The sequence below is a fragment of the Phocoena sinus genome, chromosome 3, assembly GCF_008692025.1.
Source record: "Phocoena sinus isolate mPhoSin1 chromosome 3, mPhoSin1.pri, whole genome shotgun sequence".
NCBI lineage: Eukaryota > Metazoa > Chordata > Mammalia > Artiodactyla > Phocoenidae > Phocoena > Phocoena sinus.
In genome coordinates, this window is record NC_045765.1 from 5,327,006 (window position 1) to 5,352,018 (window position 25,013).

Below are 25,013 nucleotides of genomic sequence, written 5' to 3' on the forward strand. Positions count from 1 at the left end.
AGGTATTTGTTGAGTGCTTACTTACTACTGGTTAGTGGTAGTTGGTTAGTGATGATTGAGGATGGATTGCCTGAGATTATCCTGCCTTTACTAGTTCCCAGTTATGTGGCTTCTCACCTTTTGTTTTCTTATCTGTAAAATGAGGCAAATGAAGACGGTGATAACAGCAATAATAACAACAATAGTAATGATGATACTACCACCCACCTCAGAGACATTTCTGAGACATTCTGTTGGAGAATCCCACAATGAATGAGACGCAGACCATCATGAAACTCATGGAAACAGATGAGGAAATAGGCAGTTACAACACAGATTAACACACTCAGTGATGGGTGAGTGAAGCCCAGGGTATTGTGAGAGCAGAGAGAAGAGAACCCCCAGAAACAATCAGGGTAGGCTTCCCGGAGGAGGTGACATGCCAATTTGCGGGTGGGAGTTTGGGAAATATTTGAGGGACCGAAAGACAAAGTTCTGTTTGTCTCCCTTGCTAACATTAATGGTGCCAGGGAGTGGGCAGGACCAGAGGGTGTGTTGGATGGGCATAGCTGGGCTTTTAAAGATCTCACTACACTGTAGAGATGGACTGTCCCCTTTGATCTCAGGGATGGTGTTCTGAGACCTGGGCTTTAAGAGGAACATGAGAGTCAGGTCCCTTAGTGGAAGAAATAAGGGACGTTCAGTTGGAGAAGTTTAAGGTCTGAGGAAATTCTGAACTTAGTCTGCAGAAGTTTCAAGCAAGAGTCCTAGATCTTGTGACAGAAAACCCAACCGAAACTGGCTTAGTCAAAAATAATATTACCTCATATAACTGAAAAGCTTGGGAGGAAATGCCTTCAGGTCCGGCTGGATCCAGGAGCTCAGGAGCTATCTCAGGAACCCTCTCCTCTCTCCCCGTTGCACTCCATCTCTTAACTCTGCTTTCTTTGTGGTGTTTCCCTCCATTTTCAGTCATCCTTTCCCCTCATGGAGGCAAACGAGAGTGCCCAGATATACCAAATTTTTATTCCCACAATTGTGTGTCCCATGGAAAATGGGAGGGTCGCTTTAATGGCTTCTAAACCCCAGATCTCTCTTTCATTGGACATGAATGTTTGGTGGGGGGGTGTTACATGTTCAGTTCTGAATCAATTGCTGTGCCTGGGAGAATGTATGGTCTGATTGGTTAGGCCAGGTCACATGCCTATTTCTGGAGTTGGGGGCGGGGTCGACTCTACCCAAAGGAGCTAGGCTCGGGGAGGGGCTGTTTCACCTGGGAAACTGAGGGACTGTTACCAGAAGAACGGGGAAGAGATGTTAGGAGGCAATCGATCAATCGATGTTTATATTGGCATCAAGTACTATCAATAAATTGAGTCCAGAGTTTCTCTGCATCAGCAGTGCTGAAATTGGGGCTTCATTCTCTGTCTTGGGGGCTGCCCTGTGCATTGTAGGAAGTTGGGCAGCATCCCTGACCTTCACCCACTCTCCCCCCACCCCAGTAGTGACCACAAAATGTCCCCAGGCATTGCCAAATGTCCCCTGGGGAGCAGAATTGCCCCCGAGAGAACCACTGTTTTGGAGGGAGTGAGTTTCCTGTGTCCAGGGAGGTGGGGGATGGGTAGGGGAGTGGGGAGGTGGGTGGGCGGGGTTGGGGGGATGGGGTGGAATCCAAAGAGAAGTGAACAATTACTGGCTGGGGTGAAGGTGAGATTGAGAGCTTCTTCAAGTTAGGCATTCATTTATTTTATCATCGGCAACAGGCGCTGTGCAGATGGCTGGGGTGATGGGAAAGAACACCACAGATTTCCTCTTTGCTCTCCTGAGTTCATGGCCTTGTGGGAGAGAAGGCTGCCTGTGTTTTGTTTCCTGTGGCCGCTGTACCAAAGTCTCAAAAACTGGGTGGCTTGAAGCAACAGCTATATTGTCTCACTCTTCTGGAGGGCAGAGGTTTGAAAACAAGGTGTCGGCAGCATCTTGCTCCATCTCCAGGCTATAGGAGAGAATCCGATCTTTGCTTCTTCCGGCTTCTGCTGGCTCCAGGCGTTCCTTGGCTTGTGGCTGCGTTATTCCAGCTTCTGCCTCCATCTTCACGTGGCTGTTTCCTCTGTGTCTGTCTGTCTCATAATCCAGAAAGATCTCCACACCTTGACGTCCTTAATGCTGTCTTGCAAAGTCCTTTTTTTTTTTCTTCAAATAACATCACACTCACCAAGGTGCCAGGGATCAGATGTGGATGTATCTATTTGGGGTCTGCCATTTAACCCGCAACAGACAGTAAACAGGCAAATCAATGAAACACAGTAGTAAACGCTGCAGACAGAATAAGCCAGGGGTCAGGATGGAGAAGAACAAAGGGGGCAGGCTTCTGGAGGATGGTCAAGGAAAGCTGAGAGCTGAGGGATGAGGAACCAGCTCTGGGAAGCATGGGGGCAGGGAGGACAAAGGCTGTGCAAAGGCCCTGTGGCAGGAGGATGAGAATGAAGGATCTGCTGGCAGAAGGTGAGCAAGAGAAGGGAGAGCAGAGGGAAGTGATGTTTGGGAGGAAGGCACTTCACTGGAGGTGGCTGTGGGGATGTGTGTGGGATTTAAATATGATGGGAAGTCTTGGAGTGTTTTAAGCTGCTCTGTGGGTACTGGACTCTAAGGGCAATAGAGGTGACAGTAAGGGGACCTGGGAGGAGGAGGTTGATGAAGGTGTCCCAGGGAAAAGTGATGGGGGCTTGGACGAGGAGCTGGGGACAATAGATCTGACTCCCATTTTGGAGGTTGAGCTGATCAGACTTGCTAACAGATTGGATGGAGGGGGCCTGGGAGTGAATGAAAGGAGGTCAGATGATGTTGAAGTTTGTAGCTTAGGGACCCGCATGAGTGGGGGTATCATTTGCTGAGATGGGAAGCCTGGGGGAGGAACAGGTTTTGGGGAGTTCTGATTGGGCCATGTGACCCTGGAGATAGAAAGCAGCCCAGCGTGGTGGTTACTGCAGCGGCTTTTTTTTTTTTCCCTGACGTGTGGCACGGCTTGTGGGAACTCAGTTCCCCGACCAGGGATTGAACCCGGGCCACAGCACAGTCGTTCTTAACTGGGGGTGGGGCAAGCGGCTCTGTCCTCCAAGGGGACATTTGGTAGTACCTGGAGATGTTTTTGGTTGTCACTACTGGATGGAGTGGTGTGGTCCTGGCATCGAGTGGGTAGAGACCAGGGATGCTGCTACATGTTGTCTTATGCCCAGGACAGCCGCCCAATTATCAATGGTGCTGAGACTGAGAAACCCTGTTTGAGGGCCGTGGACTCCGGTTGCCTGGGGGTCCGGGTGCCGATCCTGACTTGGGGATCTTGGGTGAGTTGCTGAACCTCTCCGTGACTTGGTTTCCCCCTCTTTGAAAAGGGGGTAAGGATAGTCCCTAACTTATAGGGCTGTAGTGTCAAGTGGCCAGAAGGGCATAGTGTCAAGGGACCCAAAGAGCAAAGCGTATCCACATCCAGGTCTTGGGACTTTGAAAAGAATAGTTTTTTTAAAATTTTATTTATTTATTTATTTTAATTTTTATTGGGGTATAGTTGATTTTCAATGTTGTGTTAGTTTCGGGTGTACAGCAAAGCGAATCTGTTATACATATACATATATCCACTCTTGTTTTTTAAGATGAAAAGAACAGTTTTAATGAAGTGGATGGGAATAGGTTCAGAGAGTATAATGAATAACAACAGAAACAGTTCCCATTTACTGAGCACTTACTACGTGCAAGTGTTGTTCTACTTACTTACAACTTATGCACTCATTTGATTTTCACAGCAAACTCATGGAGAAAGTACCTCTGTGCTTCAGCTATCTGTTACTGTGAAACAAACCAACCCAAACTAAGTGATGTATGTCAATAACTATGTTATCCTTCTCACAGATTCAGTGAGTCCGGAATTCAGATGGGGCATGGTGATGATGGTTTGTCAGCTCTGTGATGAGAAACCTTGAATGTCTGGGGGCAGGAATCATCTGGAGGATTCTTCGCTCCCCTGTTGAGTGCCTGGGCTGGGATGACTTGAAGCTCTGCTCAGCTGGGGCTGTTGCCTGGAAACCTGGTCTCTCCATGTGGCTTGGGCTTCCTCACAACATGGCGATTGGGGTTTTGAGAAGGAGCGTGGAGAGAGAGCAAGTGTTTCTCAAGGAACCAAGGCAGAAGCTGGAGGGTTTCTTCTAACCTACTTAGGAATCGTACGGTGCACTTGGCTGCATTCTCAGTGACGAGCAAGTCGCTAAGACCAGGCTAGATTCAATGGGAGGTGAATCAAACTCCATCTCTTGAGGGGGGTGTGACAAGTCACAGTGCAGAAGAGTACACTGGATTGGTGATATTTTTGTGGCCATCTTTGGAAAGCATAATCGGTTACCTGTTATTATCATAATTTCACAGATGAGGAAACAGAAACGTGGAAAGTTTAAGTAAGTTGCTCAGGTGAATAAGTAGCTATGCTTGGATTTGAATGCAAGTGGCCAGGTCCCCAAACCTGTGACCACAAGCACTATAAGAATACTGCCTCTTTTGGGGGGAGCATATGAGCCTTTCTAGTGGTTACGGAGATAGTCTTAGATTCAGATTTCTGGTTCTCCTGGTCAGGATTCAGCCAGGAAAGCAGAAGTCATCTCAGGTCTTTCAAACAGAGAGGATTTAATTCAGGGAATTGGCTAATGGACGATGGGATTGCTGAGAAGAGACGGGTGATACTAAGGTAACCCAGAGAGTAGCCACTAGGCTGGAGAAAAAATAGAAGGAGGTAGTGTGACCAGGAGCCAGGGGCCAGAACCATTTAACAAGAGCTAGAACTTTGGGCAAGAGCTGTCTTCAGGGAGCTGAGACCACGGAGGTGTGTATTTGCTGCTGGAGAGGCAGAATAAGAGAGGGAGAGATATCCTGGCTTCTCTCTTCGTCCCACCTTCTGGTCTGCTGCCTGGGCCTCCCATTGGCTGAAACTACCTGGAAGCCAGGGTGCAAAGGAACCTGGGAAATGTAGTTCCCTTCGATACAGAGCAAAGCAAAGGAAGGGCAGGTAGGATCTGAGAGCAAGCAGGCCTTGAGGAAGTGACTGCCTCTTTGAGCTCAGTGTATTATCTCAGTTAAAGAAAGCTGCTGTTCCTACTATTTGCCTGAGAATCAATGATAAGCAATGGTTTTACTTCCTGTGGCAGAGTCCTCCTAAGCTTTAATGGCTTTGCTTGTTCTGGAGTTTAGCTCAGTCTTAGATCAAACCCAGATCTCCTTTCTTAGGACTCCCCTGTCACAGGCCCCAAGCACACAGCTAATTGCCTTTCCTCCGGACAGCCCATCAGAGACCTGCCTCCCATGAGTCCATCCTCAGCTTCCCCCAAGTTCCCTCTGGTCCAGAAAGAACACCACAGTGACTTCATGACTCCTCAAAGGACGGGGTTTCCAGAACTACACCTTGGGGTGGCTGTCTTGTGCTTGTTTGCCTGGGGGACCCAGAATGACCCCAAGATGGGTGCAGCATGTGAGCACCCCAAGAAATGTGGGGCTGTTGCCTTCCGTCTGATCTGTGATTGAGTAGGGGAGTTGAAGAAAAAGCTTCCAAAGGCATCAATCATTTGTGCTTCCCTCTCTGGGACTCCGGGAGATATGGCAGGATGGTGGGATGCTCTCATGACAACCCTTGCCCCATTTTGATCACATGGCCCTGGTTTTGGTAAATCAGCATCTGATACCACTTTTGGTTCACTCCCTCCTACTCCCCCTTTCTCACTCTGCTCCAGCCACACTGGTCTCTAACCTTTTCCTCCAAAGCACCAGGCAGGGTCCAATCTCAGGGTCTTTGCATTGGCTGTTCCCTCTGCCTGGAATGCTTTTCCTCCAGACACCTACCCAGATCATTCCCTCCTTCAAGTCTTTACTCAAATGTCACTCTCTCCATGAGCCTTCCCTGGCCCTCTCATTTAGAATCGCACCCCTTCCTGGCATGCCCCATCCCCTTATCTTATTTTTCTCGCTTAATATTTACCACCTTCTAACAAGCTATATATATATATATATATATATATATATATATATATATATATATACATATATACATGTAACACACTTGTTGTTTGTCTCCTGCCAGAATGTCAGCCTCACACGGGCAGGGATGTGAATCTCTTTTGTTTACAGCTGTATTCCCAGCACTTAAACCAGTACCTGGAGTATAATAGATGCTCAATAAATATTTGCCAAATCAATGAAGGGGTGGCTAAATGAGCAGATACCCCTTGTATGCTGTTCTCTTCACCTGGAACACTTTTTCCCCACCTCACACTCTAAAGTAAGATTTATTTGGACAGAAAAAGCATATATTTGTGTCTCACTTATTTTGTTTTATCAAGGGTAGGGACAAAAAATGGGACAGGGGAGTGTGTTTTGCATTATTGACCAATGGTGGCTTACAGTATTCCTTCTTCCCATCCTCTCATCCCTGAAAAGCTCCTCTAAAGCTCCTAGTTTTAGGGAAACACACACAGCAGGAATCTGGTCTCCTGCTGGCTTTTTAAAAACAGCCATATTAACATACAATCAGTGACATATTTAAAATACACAAGTTGATAAATGTTGACATACTGGACCTGTGAAACCAGCCCCACAATCAAGAGAGTGAACATATCTGTCACCTCAAAAGTTTCCTCCTGCCCTTTTGTAATCCCTCCTACCTAAGCCCCACCTGCCATTCCCAAGCAATCCCAGATCTGCTTTTGGTCACTATAGATTAGTTTGTATCTGTTACCAAGGCCAAACTCGATTGCTGCATGACAGGCCAATAAATCAAGAGATGGGTGGTTTGGGCAAGGAATAGCGGCTTTATTCAGAAAACCAGCAGAGTGAGAAGATGGACTTGTGTCCCAAAGAACCATCTTCCCTGAGCTAGATTTTTTTTTTTTGCGGTACGCGGGCCTCTCACTGTTGTGGTCTCTCCCGTTGCGGAGCACAGGCTCCGGACGCGCAGGCTCAGCGGCCATGGCTCATGGGCCCAGCCGCTCCGCGGCATGTGGGATCTTCCCGGACCGGGGAACGAACCCATGTTCCCTGCATCGGCAGGCGGACTCTCAACCACTGCGCCACCAGGGAAGCCCTAGGCTTCTTTTATACTAAAAGGGGAGAGGGTGTGGTTGGTTGCTGCAAACTTCTTGGTGCCAGAATCCTTTGTTTTTGCAGCTGTCCACGTAGGTTAGGTCACAATGTTCCTAGAAACCTCCAACAAGATTAACATTATTCTCTGAACAACTTTTATCTCCATATGAATGGAAAAGTGTAATACCTTTAAAGGTCAGAGCCTTGAGAATGGGCTATCTTGTATATTTCAGGCTACAGACGACATTCTTAACTTGTAGCAAAGGCAATTATACAAGGGCTAGAGTAAAAGAAACAGATCCAATATGTAGTTAGCTTTGTTCTTCCTTATTACACATCTTCTAGAGTTTTATATCAAGGGGAGCATAGATATGTACTCTTTGAGGCTGATCCTTTCACTCAGCATAACTCTTTTGCCATTCACTGAACCGTTGTGTGTCTTAGTTCTTTATTCCTTATTGGCTGAGTAGTATTCCATTGCATGGACTTACTAAGTTTGCTTATCTGTTCTCCCATCCATGGGCGTTTGGGTTGCCTCCACTTTTTGGCAAATAAAACTTCTCTGAACATTTGTATAAACACTTGCTTTCATTTCTGTCGGGTAAACGCCTGGGGATGGAATAGGTCATATAGGAGGTGCACACCTAGCTTGTTAACTGCCAAACCGCTTTTGCAAAGTGGTCGCACCATTTGACATTTCCCCACTGGCTGTGCGCAAGGCTTTCTTTCCTGGACTGCTTCTTCTCTTTGCTTCGTCTCTGAGTTTTGGCTTTACCAGACTCATCTCCCCCTTAACCAGATCCCACAGGGCTCCGTGCTTTTTCACATGCAGTCTTACCACAGTGGTGATCAACCAGTGATCCATGTGCCTCTCTGCTCAGCATCTGTCTTGCCACTAGACTGTAAGCTCTGTGGGGACAGGGTTCTGTCTGGCTGCTGACAGGTCCCAGGGCTTGGTATTCAGTAGGCACTCGATACATGCTTGCTGGATGAATGTATGACCCTGAATGGTAGGCCGGGGCCTAGAGTGGAGATTCAGTGAGTATTTTTATTCCCATGGTGATGATGAGGAAACAGAGGCACCAGGAGGTACAGTGACCCATCCAAGGTCCCTCAGCTTGCAGTGGCTGGGCTCGGAGTCAAACTCTGTACGTCTGACCCCCTGGACTGGCAGTGAGATGTTGAGCGTGTGCTGGGGTGGGAGGGGAGGGGAGAGGAGAGAGACGGCGGGAGCAGGGTGGGTTTTGAAGGCCAGGAAGGGGCGTTTATACTCTGCACCTCTGTTTGCAGGCTTCGAAAAGGATGCACAGCACACCCACCCTCTCTGGTCTGCAGAACGAAGTTTTGCAACCTCGAGATTAAGGGGCTGCAAGGGCTGAACACAGAGGGCCCCTCTTTCTCGACTCCCCTGAGCAAACCCTGGTAACAGGCATTTCCTGTTTCCGGTAGGCTCCCTGGGGCTGGGGTGGGTGTGGGGAAGCTGGCTCCTGCACTCATGGGCTCAGCTCTGGGTTCCCTCTCCTGCTCCATGCCCCCCATCTCCTGTCCCCCCATCTCCACCACCCAAAGGGGCCTCTGTCCCTGCACACTGGTTCCCTGAAAGAGGGTGGTGAACTGGCCAAACTTTCCAGCTCTTTCTTTGTCTGGGGCAGGGGCTGTGATGTTGGGGGAACTGCAGGCAAAGGGGAAGTGTCTGGGTGCTGATTTGCATATGGGCAAGATGCCAGCCCGACTCTGAGGTTCTGAGCCAGCTGAGGGGGTTGCCCCCTCTCCCAACAGGGAGGAAATAGTCTCCCATGCCCCTCCTACATTTGTCCTTTGCCAACTTCACCCACACTTCAGGCTACCACTAGGCCTTCTAGTGGTCTAACCTCTGTCATTCCTGCTGTCGGAGGGAGCCCCTTGCTTTAGCTGGCCCTACTCCAGCCAGGGGGCTAATGAGTCATACCCCCTTTCCCCCTTTGAGGTGTCACATGACTGGGGGGAAGCAGTCTTAAGTCTCAGCTGATCTTCCTGAGGTCAACGGGGAACTTCCTCCCTAGGCCAGACAGGGCCATCTGTTCTGTTGTCCCTGGTGAACCTGGAGTCAGCCCATGACCTTGCAAAGGCTGCTGGACTGGAGAGTGGTACATATGGTTCCTGTTATGTGCTGAACCCCCCCCAAATGCCACCTGTGACGTGGCACCATGAGGCAGCCTGGCATGGTTTGAAGAGGTCGGGTGAGGAGTGTGACCTCTGGACGCAGAGAGCTGGTATCTGGCTCCCCATTTCTACTTGTGCATCCTTGGGAAGTGGATATCTCCTTTCTGAGCCTCAGTTGTCCCATCTGTCAAATGGGGTTTCATTCCTTCACCAACTTCTTTTGAGCACCTACTGTGTGCCAGGCATTGTACTAGGTGTTGAGGCTACAGCAGTGAACCAGCTACACAGAGAATCCTGCCCTCGTGGAGCTGATGTCCTAGTGTGTGTGGGAGGGGTGGGGTGGGGGGATACAGACAGACAATAACAAAATAAATAAGTGAAATACACGTGTGTTACAATTTTATTTTATTTTATTTTTTTGGCTGCGCCACTTGGCTTGCAGGATCTTAGTTCCCGGACCAGGGATTGAACCTGGGCCCACAGCAGTGAAAGCGCGGAGTCCTAACCACTGGACCGCCAGGGAAGTCCCTACGATTTTAAATAGAGTGGTTGGGAAGTTCTCCCTGAGAAGTGACATTTCATCAAAAGCCCAAAAGAGACAAGGAAGGGAGGCACCAGGTTAATGGGGGGATGGACATTCTAAGAAGAAGAGAATAGTCCATGCAAAGGTCCTGGGGCTGAATCGTGTCTGACATGTTCTAGGCATAGTGACGATAGGGAGGAGGTGAGGGCAGGGAGGTGACAGGGAAAGGTTGTGCAGGTCTTGTGAGCTGCAGAGTGGACTTGGGTTTGTATCTGGGTGGATTGTCTTGGGAGGGTTCTGACAATATTACTCTGGCTGTTGGGTTGAAAATAAATTACAGGGGCCCAGGAACAGAAGAAAGGAGTCCTGGACTTCTCTGGTGGTCCAGTAGTTAAGACTCCGCTTCCACTGCATGGGGCGCGGGTTCGATCCCTGGTTGGGGAACTAAGATCCCGCATGCTGCGAGGCCAAAAAAAAATTTAACAAAAAGAGGAAGAAGCAAGGAGTCCACTGGGGAGGCCATCACAGTTATCCAGGGGAGTGATGATGGTGGCTTGGACCAGTAGAGGTGGACAGAAGTGGGTGGGATTCTGGGTATATTTTGAATATATACGGATAGGATTTTGGAATGGATTGGATTGGCAGTGGAGTAAGAGAGAAATAGTCAAGGCCACTCCAGTGTTTTGGGTTTGGATAACTGGAAGGGCAGACGTTATTAGAGCCTGCAACTAATAACATTATTAGTTATTAGATCTCAGTAGCAACTTTGTTGGGAGAATTAAACAAAACTGTGCATGTCGGGGACTTCCCTGGCGGTACAATGGTTAAGAATCCAGGGCTTCCCTGGTGGCACAGTGGTTGAGAGTCCGCCTGCCGATGCAGGGGACACGGGTTCGTGCCCCTGTCCGGGAGGATCCCACATGCCGCGGAGCGGCTGGGCCCGTGAGCCATGGCCGCTGAGCCTGCGCGTCCGGAGCCTGTGCTCCGCAACGGGAGAGGCCACAACGGTGAGAGGCCCGCTTACAGAAAAAAAAAAAAAAAAAGAACCCACTTCTACTGCAGGGGACGTGGGTTCAATCCCTGGTCAAGGAACTAAGATCCTGCATGCCATGCGGCCAACAAACAAACAAACAAAACTGTGCATGTCAGACTCCTAGTGTAAGATTTGGAAAAGGCTTAGTTCTCAATAAATGGTTCCTCCTACAAAGCGCTGGAGCCTCCGGAGGGCAGGGGTTGGCCCCTGCAGGCAGTTTTGATTCACCTAGCTACTCTTCAGAGACAACTTTGGGAAATGAGGCTGTAGAGAGGCAGGGAGAGGGCGGGGCAGAAAGGCAAGGGGCATGGAACAGAACAGAACCACACCATATATTGTTTGTGGACACATGCATGTGTAGTAAAAGAACGCGGACACCGATGGGAACAACGCACACCCATTTCTGGATAGGAGTTACCGGTGGGGAGGGAAAGAAGGGCATGCGATTAGAGACTATTGCACATGGGTTTGAAATGTAATGATAATGTTTAATTCAAAAGAAAAGATGTTTACTCAAAGGAGTTGAAAATGTACGGCCCATACAGAACACGGATGTTTATAGCAACTTTATTCATAATTGCCAAAACTTGGGAGCCAACAAGATGCCCTTCAGTAGGTGAATGGATAGACTTTGGTACATTCAGACAATGGAATGTTATTTGGCGCTAAAAGAAATGAACTGTCAAGCCATGAAAAGACATGGAGGACCCTTAAACGTATATTACTAAGTGGAAGAAGCCAATGTGCAAGGCTAGGTACGGTACGATTCCAACTTTATGACATTCTGGAAAAGGCAAAACTATGGAGACAGTAAAAAGATCAGGGGTTGCCAGGGGTTAAAGTGAGGGAAGGTTGAATGCATAGAGCACAGAGGGTTTTTAGGGCAGTGAAAATATTCTGTATGATACTATAATGGTGGACACATGTCATTATTCGTTTGTCCAAATCCATAGAATGTACAACACCGAGAGTGAACCCTAATGTCGACTTCGGATTCTGCGCGATGATGTGTCCATGTAGGTTCATCGGTTGCAACAAATGTACCCTCTCTGGTGGGGGATGTGGGTAATGGGGGAGGCTACACATGCATTGGGGTAGAGGGGTGTTATGAGAAGTCTGTACCTTCCATTCAGTTTTTCTGTGAGGCTAAAACTGCTCTAAAAAATAAAGTCTATTGTAACAAAAATAAAGGAAAAGAGAGAAAGGAAGGGAGAGACCACTAGAGTCCCCCGACTGGACGGATGGAGGTGCCACGGACCCCAAAGGGAGCTGACCAGGTGTTTTCCTGCCTCCTTGCAGCCTCCGAAAACCTGCTGGTCTCTGCTCCACCTTGCCACTCATCCTCCAGTAGGTTAGCCGGAGCTCTTTCATTTGGCAACAGTGCTTCAAGAAAGAGAGAGCAGAGGTTGCCATGCGGTCTGGTTGCCTAAGCTCAAAACTCACACAACGTGAGTTCCGCTACTTTCTATTGGCCAAAGTCAGTCATGAGAGCAGCCCAGACACAGGAGATGGGGAAATAGACTCCACTTCTAGATGGTAGGGGCTGAAATCTACATGTAAAAGATCACAAGGGGCATTCAGGAAGAGGGAACAAGGCATAAGGCAAGAAAACATTAAATATATTGCATTTGGGGTGGGGAAACCATCTTTGCCAAGTTGGAGCTGAGGTAGGGGAGGTAGCATGAGAAAAAAGATAGTTCTTGCAGAATCCCACAGGGACCAAATCTTGCAGGCCACGGTGAAGTTGAACTTTATTTTGAGGTCGATGGGTGACCATGGCAAGGTTCCATGGTCAGATTTGCTGTGTGGAGGTGGGCTGGGAGGGGTGAAACATGAATTAGGGAGACCACTGAAGAGGCTAATACAGTCACAAAGGTGAGAGATGGTGGTGTCTGCTCTAGGATTTGACAATGGAAATGGTGAGAAGGGCTTGGATTGAGAGGTAGTTTGGATGGTGAATCTGAAGTACCTCTTGATTGACTTGAAGGGGAGGATAAAATGAATTAAAAATTTTTTAATTTTATGTTAGAGTACAGTTGATTTACAACGTTGTGCTAGTTTCAGGTGTACAGCAAAGGGATTCAGATTCTTTTCCCATATAGGTTATTACAAAGTATTGAGTAGAGTTCCCTGTGCTACACAGTAGGGTCTTGTTGATTATTTTATATATAGTAGTGTGTGTCTGTTAATCTGAAACTTCTAATTTATCCCTCTCCCCACCTTTCCCCTTTGGTAGCCATACATTTGTTTTCTAAGCCTGTGAGTCTGTTTCTGTTTTGGAAATAAGTTCATTTGTATCCTTTTCTTAGATTCCACGTATAAGGGATATCATGTGGTATTTGTCTTTCTCTGTCTGATTTACTTCACTTTGTATGACAATCTCTAGGTCCATCCATGTTGCTGCAAATGGCATTATTTCATTCTTTTTTACGGTGGAGTAATATTCCGTTGTATATATGTACCACATCTTCTTTATCCATTCATCTGTTGATGGACATTTAAGTTGCTTCCATGTCTTGGCTATTGTAAATAGTGCTGCTGTGAACATTGGGTGCATGTATCTTTTCGAACTGATTAAATGAACCGATACTTGCAAAACACTTAGATGCATTCCTGGTTTGGAGAAAATAATCCATAAACATAATCTAACTTGATTATGTTGCTTGGGGAGTGTTAAGAATCATCCTGGGTTCCTCAGCTGAGTCTCTGTGTGGAGATGGAGAGCCTGGGGTAGGAGTGGGTTTAAAGTAGCCACGATGTCCGCCTTGAACCTATTCAGTTTGAAGTGCCCACTGATGGATGAAGGAACCTGTTTCCGCAGCTGTAAATGAAGAAGTTAATGGTAATGAAAGGGCGGTGCGTTGTTCTGAAAACCTGACCCCGGGTGGGAAAAGAAGTCCAGACTCTCCTCTACTTATCCCCATGTTGTTTATTTATTCAATAAACACTAATTGGGCATTACTACATGCCACCACATCCAGGCTCCAGAGATGCCCCAACTCTGGGCCCTGCTTTCTTCTGGTGGAGGGAACAAAGCAGGTCACAGACCTTGTGGTCAGGCCTGGGGTGGGGAGAGACATTATACTAAGGGATCCTGGGGTAGGGGAATGAGGTTGAGGATTCCACTTGGGTGGAGAAATGGGGGAAGAGATGTTGGAGATGGGCCTCGAAGGATGAGTAGGAGTTCACCAGGCAGATATGAGAGGAGTCTTTAGCCCAGATTCCAGCCATTTGTTTATTTCCATGTGTGTAATTAGTGAAACAATTACAAGAAGAACTGGAGTGGGCAGTCATGGGGCCTCTGAGGATCCAACAGACCACAGCTGACTCTGGCCCTTAAGGCTACTGTATTAGGATAACACTAGCTGCTGTAACAAATAAGCTTTTTCAGTGACTTAATGTAATAGAAATGTATTTCTTGTTCACGTAGTAGTCCAATGTTCCTCCTGGTACCAGGTGGGAGGTTTTTCTCTCATGGGGTGATTCAGAGACTATTTTCATTTGTGACTTTACTATCCCTTAGAGTCTCAGCATCATTTCTGTCTGCCTGCAGACAACAGGGGAAAATAGGGTATGAAGAAGGCAATCTCGTATCCTTTTTTTTTTTTTTTGACTGCACTGCTGGGGCTTGAGGCATCTTAGCTCCCCGACCAGGGATTGAACCCAGGCCCTTGGCAGTGAGAGCGTGGAGTCCTAACCACTGGACCACCAGGGAATTCCCTTCTTGTATGCTTTGGGAATTTATTCTCCATCCTGTTCCCTACTTTACCATCCCAGGATATTCCTACTGGCTCCAGGGATTGAAGGTAGTAGGTTTGAGAGAAAGCCCTGGAGTTCAGTGATGGTCACATGAAAGATGTTCAGTGAAAAACCGTTCTGGGCTTTTAATAGAAATTGCATTGAATCTATAGCTCAATTTTGGAGAAGCCTGAAATTTTAAAAGTACTGAGTCTTTCTAGATAAGAATTAGTATATATTTCACCCTATTTAGATCTTCCTTCATATCTTTCCGTAAAATTTTATAATTTATTCCATATAGGATTTGTACTTCTTTTGTTAGATGTGTTAGATATTAATCAACTTTTTTGTTCGCTTGTTTGTTTTACATTTTTTAGGCGATGGGAAATGCTATCCATTTAAAGTTGAAGTCCAATTTTCATACACAAAAATACTCAGTTCTTCAAGCTACCATCCAATCAGTTCTAGCAAGCATGTGCCCTTGTGCAACCCATACCCTTATCAAGATACAGAACTTTTCTATCGCTTGTGGCCTTTCTGAGTCAATCTCTACCACCCTCCCCACCCCAGAAGCAACCACTGATTTGATTTCTATCACCATAGGTTTGTTTTGCTGATTCTAAAACTTTGCAAATGTAATCTTGAAAAAAAGACACATTTTCCGATTGATTGCTGCTGATGTGCCAGCATGCAATAAACCTTGTGTGTTGATTTTGTGTTCAGTGGCATTGCTATTTTATTAATTCCAGTTATTTACGTGTATATTCTTTCGGGCTTATCTATGTTGGCAATCGTAGTGTCTGCAAAACTGAGCATCGTACTGATATTTCTTTCTTTTCTGTCTTTCCTTTTATTTCTTTGTCTTGTCTTACAACGCAGGCTAAGATCTTTAGTATAGTTAATAGGAATGGTCAGCGGGCACCCTTGCCTTTGTTCTTATTTCAGAAAAAATCTCTGCAGCATTTCGCTCTGAAGTATAATGTTTTGCTTTCGACTTAAGACAAAGGTTGAAGGTTTTTTCAAGATGCTCTTTATCGGGTTACAGAAGTTCCTTTCCATTCCTACTTTGCCAAGAGTTCTTCTTCCTCTCTTTCTTTGAACATAAATGGATGTTGAATTGCTACTGTGTCTTTTATGCATCTGTCATAGCTGCTAATCTCTTTTTGACAGAACAGACCTTGGGCAAGCAACAGGATCCAGCTAATAAATGTGATGTATAACACTGTTTACATCATATTTGTTTTACACTGGCTTCTGCTTATAGCACTCAATCCTGGTTTCCTTTGAGAGTAGGATGTTCTCTCCTTGAATACATTAATTTATGTTAAAGTTAATTTAAAGTCCCTGCTCCACATAGAATGGCTTAGGTAGGCTGTGGATGTGGCAGTAATTGAGAAGAAGATACACTCTGAAGATGAAAGTGTGAGATTCACAGATACAAAGAACAGTGTGTTTTGAATTGATTCATAAATGCAGCTGCCTGAGTTTGCACCCCAGCTGCCTGTCCCTGCCTCAGTTTCATATCTGTAAAACAAGGATAATGATCATAATTATTTTGCAGGATTGTTGCAAGGATTCCATGATACCTCTCATATAAATATGATATATGTATTTTTTTTAATTTAAAAATAAATTTCCTTTATTCACCATTTTAATCATTTCTGACCTGACTTAAATGTGGCCACATGCGTGCTAGCAAAAGCATCCACAAATATCGAGGCAGAATAGCCTCCAAAAATCTATAATTTTTAGATACAAAGGAATTAATGACACTGAGTAAAATTATAACCAGGGTCTTACACTTACATTTTAGAGCCCATAGATAACATGTGACTCATTTCTACCTTTTTCAAATGCAGAGAAAAATTTAGAGTCATTCAGAAAGAATCAAAGGTTTATGTTGGGGATTCGATTAATATAACTCACTACACTAATAGAATCAAGAACAAAATACACATGATCGTCCTGTACAGATCTTTAAAATCACTTAAGGAAAGTCAACATCCGTTCCTGATTCAATAAAATGAGCAAATACAAAAACTTTTCAAGAAGCTAGGAACACAAAGAAACATTTAAATCGATAAAAACATTTCTATAAGTTAGGAGTTTGGGACTAACATATACACCCTGCTGTATATAAAATAGATAACTGGGACTTCCTTGGTGGCTCACTGGTTAAGGATCCACCTGCCAATGCAGGGGACGTGGGTTTGAGCCCTGGTCCGGGAAGATCCCACATGCTACGGAGCAACTAAGCCTGTGTGCCACAACTACTGAGCCTGTGCTCTAGAGCCCGTGAGCCACAACTACTGAGCCCGTGAGCCACAATTACTGAAGCCCACATGCCTAAGCCCGTGCTCCGCCACAAGAGGAGCCACTGCAATGAGAAGCCTGCGCACCGCAACGAAGAGTAGCCCCCGCTCGCCACAACTAGAGAAAGCCCGCGCAGCAACGAAGACCCATGCAGCCAAAATAAATAAATAAATAAAAATAAATAGATAACCAACAAGGACTTACTGTATAGCACAGGAAACTATATTCAATATCTTGTAATAACCTATAATGGAAAAGAATCTGAAAAAAAATATGTATCTGAATCACACACACCATAGAAGTCCTGTTTAATTTTTAAATTAATTTTGGTGAGCTGATCTCTCTATATAGAAAGAGTAAAACTCATAGAAGCAGAGAGTAGAAGGGCAGGTACCAGGGGCTGGGGTGGGGGTAGGGAAATGAATGGGCAGACGTCGGTTAAAGGGTATAAAGTTGAAGTTACATAGGATGAGTCAGTCTGGAGGTCTAGGGTACAGGCGTGGTGACTGTGCTTAGTAACACCGTAAATATGCTAAGAGAGTAGATTTCAACAGCATTCATCACACACAAAAACATGGCGACTATGGGAAGGGTTGATATGTTTATTAGCTTGACTGTAGTAGTAATTTCACTATAAATAAACATATCAAATCGTCCTGTTGCACACCTTATATATACATATATATGTATATATAAAAATACATATATATATTTATACATATATATACATATATAAATATATAAATATATAAAAATATATACAATTTTTATTTAAAAATACATAAATTTAAAACAATATATAGACAGTGCTGGGAAGGTAGCACGTGGCGGGAGCTCATGCTGGTTTCCACTGCATGCAAGGCAAAGCATTGAAGCTATAGTCAAGAAAACTGGCTCCAGATTCACACCATCCTGGAGTTAAATTTCAGCTCTTCTATGGACTTACTCATTTTGTTTTATTTGTTTGTTTATCTATCTATCAATTTGGATTTTTAAAAATTGAAGTACAGTTGATTTACAATGTTGTGTTAGTTTCAAGTGTACAGCAAGGTGATTCAGTTATACATACATACATACATACATATATATTGTAAATATATATTGTAAATCAACTATACTCCAGTAAAAATTAATTAAAAAATAAATAAAATGGTTAATGGTTAAACTTTTTTATTGTGGTAAACGATACATAATTTTTATCATTATATGTATATAAGTAAAATGATATAAATATATTTTATAATTATAAAAATAAAATTTTATATAAAGATATATGACTGATATGTTAATAAAATGATAATATTTGTCATTTTAACCATTTGTAAGTGTACAATTCAGTGGCGTTTGATACATTCACAATGTCGTGTAACTGTTACCACTACGTCCAAAACTTTTTCAGCTTCCCCAACAGAAACTCTGTCCCCATTAAACACGAACTCCCTATTCGTCTCCCTCAGCCCCTGTTACCCACCACCATACTTTCTGTCTCTATGGATGTGCCTATTCTAGGGACCTCATGTAGGTGGTATACAATATTCATCTTTCTGTGTCTGGCTTATTTCACTTAGCATAGTTTTCAAGGTTTATCTGTGTTGTAGTAGAAATCAAAATTTCATTCCTTTTTAATGGCTGAGTAACATTCCAAATGTATGTATACACCACATTTTGTTATCTGTTAATGGTTAACTTTATATCTTATGAATTTTACCTCAATAAAGAAAAGGATTCAGGGGTATAGTGGCTTCAGGTACAGCTTGATCTTTACTCGGTGGGGGGGCTGTGCTTTCTTTTTCCTCTTCTGCGCCAGTCCCCAAGCCAGATGGCCAATGGTCAGCTTCTCCCCGGTCCCATTATGTTTTGTCCGTTCTCATTTATCTCTCCACAGTTCCTGTGCCTCAAGAATATTCGCACCTTCTTGTCTACCTGCTATGAGAAGTTTGGCCTCAAGCGGAGTGAGCTCTTTGAGGCCTTTGACCTCTTTGACGTGCAGGATTTCGGGAAGGTGAGCTGGGACTGAGCTGCCTGTGAGCTGGACACTGAGAACCCAAAGATTGGGTTTCAATTCATTTCCATGAACGTCTACACTGGGCAAGCCCAAGGCTACTGGGGAAGGACTGATGGGCCAGACCAAACTGTACACCAGGTGCAAAGAGCCTGGCTTAGGACATGTGGAACTGAGTTTGAGTCCTTGCTCCACCAATTGCTGTGTGACCTCAGATATGTGGCCACGCCTCTCTGAGCCTTAAGTCCCTTGTCTAACTTGGAAGTAATATCACTCCATCCTCTCTGAGTGATTATGAGGATTGAATAGAGCAAGGGGTTCAAGTGGTGGGTGCTCAGTTAAAGGAACGCTGACATGCTGACGTTGGGGAATGTGAAGGTGGGAAAATCCCAAATTAGGCTCCCAGGGGCATGGGGGTCTAACCTCAAGGTCAGGTGCTTGGAGGCTGTGTTCTGGCATGTGGGTGGGCAAGGGGATTGCTGAGCAGCCTTGGCCCTTGTCACAGGTCATCTACACTCTGTCCGCTCTGTCCTGGACCCCAATTGCCCAGAACAAGGGGATCATGTGAGTAACTATCTGAGCTGACAGCTCTGGACCCATTTGGCCCCAATACTCCTCCTCCCGGAAGCTCCCTCCCCACCTGGCCCTCTGGCCTCTGGCTCACACCATCCTGGCTCCCCCAGGCCTTTCCCCACTGAGGAGGACAGTGTGGGTGATGAGGACATCTACAGTGGCCTGTCCGACCAGATCGAGTGAGTGTCTGGGACCACGACCCTGCCCCGGGGGGTCTGAGGGAACAGGACCTTGCCCCGGGGGGTCTGAGGGGACAGGACCCTGCCCCAGGGGATCAGAAGGGTCCCTGGTCTGAGGGAAGCCCCTGGCCCTGCCTGACTCCACCTCCGCAGCGACACGGTGGAGGACGATGAGGACCTGTACGACTGCGTGGAGAACGAGGAGGCCGAGGGCGACGAGGTGTACGAGGACCTCATGCGCACAGAGCCGGTGCCCATGCCGGTGTGTGGGAGAGCAGGGCCGGGCGGGGCAGGAGCATGGGTGGGGCGCGGCCCTGGACACCCCAACACCGGCCTCCCCTCTCTGCTCTCAGCCCAAGATGACAGAGTATGACAAGCGGTGCTGCTGTCTGCGGGAGATCCAGCAGACGGAAGAGAAGTACACGGACACGCTGGGCTCCATCCAACAGGTGCGATGCTCAGTCCCCGCCCCTGCCATGCGCATGCGCGGAGCGGAGAGGCGTCATCCGTCCCTTGCGGGCCTGGGGCTCTTACCTGTCCCCACTGCTTTGTATTTCTCTGTCTCGCCTCGTCTCTGGTCCTTCTGTGTCTCTCCCTACTTCTTTCTCTGTTTACCTCTCTCTCTCTCCTTCTGTGTCTCTTTGTCCCTGTCTCTATCTTTTCCCCGTCTCTATCTTTTCCCCACCTCTGTCCGTCTATCTCTGTTACTGTCTCTCACTCTGTAGTTCCTCTTTGTCCTTTGGCCATCTCTTTTTTTTAACCGTTTGATTGAGATTTAATCAATATACCATACATTTCACCCATTTAACATCTATAATTTAATGTTTTTTGGTATATTCACAAGGGTGTAAAACCGTCACCACAGTTTATTTTAACATTTTTATTGAAGTACAGTTGATTTACAATATTGTGTACCACTGCTTAATTTTAGAACATTTTTTTCTTTCTTTTTTTTTTTTTGGTGGGGAGTGGGCGGGGGCCTGCCCTGCGCGGCTTGTGGGACTTTAGTTCCCAGACCAGGGATTGAACCCAGGCCCTCGGCAGTGAGAGTGCGGAGTCCTAACCACTGGACCGCCAAGGAATTCCCAACTTTAGAACATTTTCATCATCCCCCAAAGAAAACCCATATCCCTTAGCCATCACCCCTTAAATCCCCATTCTCCCCAGCCCCTGGCAACCACTAATCTACCTTCTGTCTCTATGGATTTACTTATTCTAGACATTTCATTTAAATGGACTCCTACACTTTGTGGTGTTTTGTGTCTGGCTTCTCTCACTGAACAACATGTTTTCAAGGTTCATCCACATTGTAGCGTGTGTCAGTGCTTCCCTCCTTTTCATAGATGGACCACATTTTGTTATTCATTCATCCATTGACAGGCATCTGGGTTGTGTCCACGTTGGGGCTATGATGACTAATTCTGCTCTGAACAATCTTGTACAGGTTTTCGTGTGGACTTTTTCCCCATCTCTGTTTTCTCTCCTTTTCTGTTTCCTTGCCTCTGTCTCTTTCTCTCTACACATTTCTCTCTCTCGCTCAGTCTCTGTGTTTCTGTTCGTCCCTTTCCGTCTCTGTCTCCTCCTCCCTGTCTCTCTGGGACTGCTTCATCCTTCATCCTTGTCTCCCCCCCCACCCCCACAGCATTTTATGAAGCCCTTGCAGCGGTTCCTTAAACCCCAAGACGTTGAGATCATCTTCATCAACATTGAGGTGAACTGACCAATTCCCGCCCTCCCGGACTTCTGTCTAGTGGGGATGGTCTACTGGCTTCGCCTGTCCCTGGAGTGTGGGGGTGTGGAAGATGAATGACATAGGGTGGGTGGATGACCCTTCTCCCACCTGGCATCCCGAGCCCCAGGCTCCCGCCGCAGCCCTTACGCCTCTCTCCGAGTAGGACCTGCTTCGCGTGCACACCCACTTCCTAAAGGAGATGAAGGAAGCCCTGGCCAACCCCAGTGCACCCACCCTCTACCAGGTCTTCATCAAATACAAGGAGAGGTGAGACCCAGCTGGCCAGCCCAGACCTCTGGAGGTCACCCTGCCCTGAGTGGGCATTTGGGAGACCCTACCCTCATAGACCACTGGACAGAGAGGGCTTTTCCTTCTTTGCTCATGGGCAAGGGGCTGCCCATCTCTGGTTAAATTCCCAGCTCTTCCTCTTGAGAGCTGTGTGGCATTGGAAAGTCACTTAACCTCTCTGTGCTTCTACTTCCACATCTATAAAATCAGTGTGATCCAGGAACATACCTCCTGGGGTTGTGGTGAGGATTGAGTAAATTAATGCTTAAAGCGCTTAACATGGGGCTTGGCACACAGTAGGTGATCAATAAACGCTTATTAAATAAATGAACATTGAGCAGAGACGATACACCAGGTGCTCTGATAAGAGCTTCTTGTGCTTTATCTCATTTAATGCTATAATAACCCCACGTGTGTGTGTGTGTGTGTGTGTGTGTGTGTGTGTGTGTGGCGTGCCATTGTTATGACCATTTTACAGACAGGGAGACTGAGGCTCAGCGTCATGCAGCTGGGAAGAGGTGGGGCTGGGACTGACACCCAGATCGGCCTGACCTTGGTGCCAGCTGCCATTCTCCGGCCACCTGTCCTCTTCCCGCAGGTTCCTCATCTATGGCCGCTACTGCAGCCAGGTGGAGTCAGCCAGCAAGCACCTGGACCGTGTGGCTACAGCCCGGGAGGATGTGCAGATGAAGCTGGAGGTGGGGGGATGGGCTACATCTTTGTGTGTGTGTGTGTGTGTGTGTGTGTGTGTGTGTCTCCCACTCCTTCCCAGGCTCCAGGGGCAGTAGAGAGGAAAACGAGCTGGAGATGGCATCCCTTTCTGTTGCAGCCTAGCCAGAAGTTGGCCCGCTGAAGGTTTGGGGAGGGTGGTACTGACTAGCCAGCTGGGAGAAATGGACCAGGAGGAGATGGACCAGAATGTTGTGCCCTAACCCCAGCTAAACCCTGACTCTGGGCTGAGCCCTGATGCCAGGCTGAGGTCCTGACCCTGATCTGAACTCTGAGGGCACACTGAACCCCAGCCAGAGCTCCAACCCTGGCTGTGCCCCAAGTCTGGGCTGAACCCCAACTTCACACAGAACCCTGATCCCAGCCAAGTCCTGATCCTGGGCTGAGCACTGATCCTGGACTGAACCCCACCATGACCCGTGTGTCTAGTGGGAGCACAGACGGGGCAGGGATGCTGAGGAATGGCTTGTGTGTGCCGTCCATCAGCTTCTTTGGTCTCCACAGTGGGGACCCTCCAGACCTGTCGATCTCCCCCTCTCCAGCCCCCCTCAGCTGAGGAATCCTGGACCTCTTCCCCAGGCAGCCTTCCAGCTGGGTCTTAAACCACCCCTCACCCCGTGACATTCTTCCTTATTTCCTTGGGGGAAAGATGAAGCTTCAGGTTCTATAAAAATCCCCACCTGCCTCTACCTCTTCTCACTCACCTCTTTCTCCAATCTCCCAGGAATGTTCTCAGCGAGCGAACAACGGGAGGTTCACCTTACGGGACTTGCTAATGGTACCCATGCAGCGGGTCCTCAAATATCACCTCCTTCTCCAGGTGCCCAAGGGCGCGCCCAGGCATGGGTTTGGCACATCGACCTCGCTGCAAGGGCTCCTAGGGGCTGGGCTCCCCTCTCTGGGTGGGGTCATTGGGGCCATGCCTCTAGGGACAGCAGAAGGAGGAAGAAGGAGCTGGTGGGCCAGGCTTGTTTGGAAGGCTCCCAAACAAGCCCAGGATGAGAGGGCAGAGGCCCCGGGTGATATATGTCTCTGTGGGTCACGCAGGAGCTGGTGAAACACACGCAGGACGCAACGGAGAAGGAGAACTTGCGGCTGGCCCTGGATGCCATGAGGGTGAGTGGTCACACACAGGGGTGACGGGGACACACAGACACATACGCATTCAAGTCAGTGAGTACCATCCAGGCACGGTCATACCCACGGGCCACCCCTGCCTCCACCGCACGGGGACACACCTCTCCGCCGAGTGAGTTATTCGCAGCGTCCCCCTTGGGGACAGTGACATCCTTCTGCCAGCCGCTGCTGGGGGCTGACCCCCTGTCTCCGGCCATGTGGTGGGGGGGCCCAGGCTCACCCCTCTTCCACCCCCAGGACCTGGCACAGTGCGTGAACGAGGTCAAGCGTGACAACGAGACGCTGAGGCAGATCACCAACTTCCAACTGTCCATCGAGAACCTGGTGAGGCGGGCATGGCCAGGGCCGTGGCCACGTGGGGAGGGGGTTTGGTCTCCTGCGTGGCCCCTTACCAGACACACCGTTTGCTGTGTAGGACCAGTCTCTGGCCCACTATGGCCGACCCAAGATCGATGGCGAGCTCAAGATCACTTCTGTGGAGCGGCGCTCCAAGATGGACAGGTGGGCGGAGCCAGCACGTATCTAGGGTGGAGCCTGGACAGGGGCGGGGCCAGGCTACTAGTTAGGCAGGTGGACACAGCCAACTCGGATCTGGAGTGAAGTCTGGGCAGGGGCTTGGCCCTATTTCTAGATAGACAGGTGGGTGAGGCCACACAGACCAGTGGGTGGAGCCTAGATGGAGAGGCGGGGCAGAGCCAGCATGGATGCGTGGGAGGAGCCAAGAACGACAGGTGGCAGGACCTGTAAGGATCACGTGGGTGAGGTAGGCATGGCCAAGTTGGTCACAGAGGAGGAAAAGGGCAGGAATCCTAGATGGACTGCAGGGTGGGGGCCCAGAAGGTGGGAGGGGATCAGGCAGAGAGCTGGTGGGGACTTAAGGAGGAGCCCGACAGGGGCACCTGACCCAGCTGCTTCCAGGTACGCCTTCCTGCTCGACAAAGCTCTGCTCATCTGTAAGCGCCGAGGAGACACCTACGACCTCAAGGACTTTGTGAACCTGCACAGCTTCCAGGTTAGAGATGACTCCTCCGGAGAGCGGGACAACAAGAAGGTGAGGCTTGGAGGCTGTAACTGGGGAACCTCAGTGCTGGGGAGCCTCAATGCAGCTTGAGCTCTCCACTTGGCCTTTGGAATGCCAGTGCGTGTGTTGTGTGATTTTAGATTTGTGAATGTGTATTTGCTTCTCCTGGGCAGCCCTTTGCAATGGTAACCCATGCATGGCTCTCCTGGGAGCAGACAGGCTGTAGTTGGCTTGACCCTTTTCTCCCCACAGTGGTAGGGTCAATGGGCGTGTGGTCCCACCCTCTTCCGAGCAGGTGCCTTCATTTTCAACCCTGCTTCCCTGCAGTGGACTCACATGTTCCTCCTGATTGAGGACCAAGGTGCCCAGGGCTATGAGCTGTTCTTCAAGACACGAGAACTGAAGAAGAAGTGGTTGGAGCAGTTCGAGATGGCCATGTAAGACACCCTCCTCCTCCATCTTTCTATCCTCAGAGGACTGTAGCATTTGGGTGCAGGATCTGGGAGGCAATTCT

At 47.7% G+C, this 25,013-nt stretch overlaps 1 protein-coding gene across 5 annotated transcripts in view; it reads left to right on the forward strand.

The window, feature by feature from the left end:
- Nucleotides 1-25,013, forward strand: part of VAV1 (vav guanine nucleotide exchange factor 1) — a 50,455-nt gene that overhangs the window by 7,823 nt on the left and 17,619 nt on the right. For 3 of the 5 annotated variants that reach the window (XM_032626828.1, XM_032626830.1, XM_032626833.1), the window contains exons 2-15: nt 18,724-18,840; nt 19,346-19,404; nt 19,524-19,592; nt 19,746-19,854; nt 19,946-20,041; nt 21,235-21,303; nt 21,488-21,591; nt 22,211-22,310; nt 23,066-23,161; nt 23,389-23,457; nt 23,716-23,802; nt 23,894-23,979; nt 24,397-24,529; nt 24,827-24,936. In XM_032626828.1, the coding sequence (XP_032482719.1) occupies nt 18,724-18,840; nt 19,346-19,404; nt 19,524-19,592; nt 19,746-19,854; nt 19,946-20,041; nt 21,235-21,303; nt 21,488-21,591; nt 22,211-22,310; nt 23,066-23,161; nt 23,389-23,457; nt 23,716-23,802; nt 23,894-23,979; nt 24,397-24,529; nt 24,827-24,936 (1,304 nt within the window). The remainder of the gene's footprint in view (nt 1-18,723; nt 18,841-19,345; nt 19,405-19,523; nt 19,593-19,745; nt 19,855-19,945; nt 20,042-21,234; nt 21,304-21,487; nt 21,592-22,210; nt 22,311-23,065; nt 23,162-23,388; nt 23,458-23,715; nt 23,803-23,893; nt 23,980-24,396; nt 24,530-24,826; nt 24,937-25,013) is intronic. The other 2 variants (XM_032626831.1, XM_032626832.1) reach the window with 2 other exon arrangements.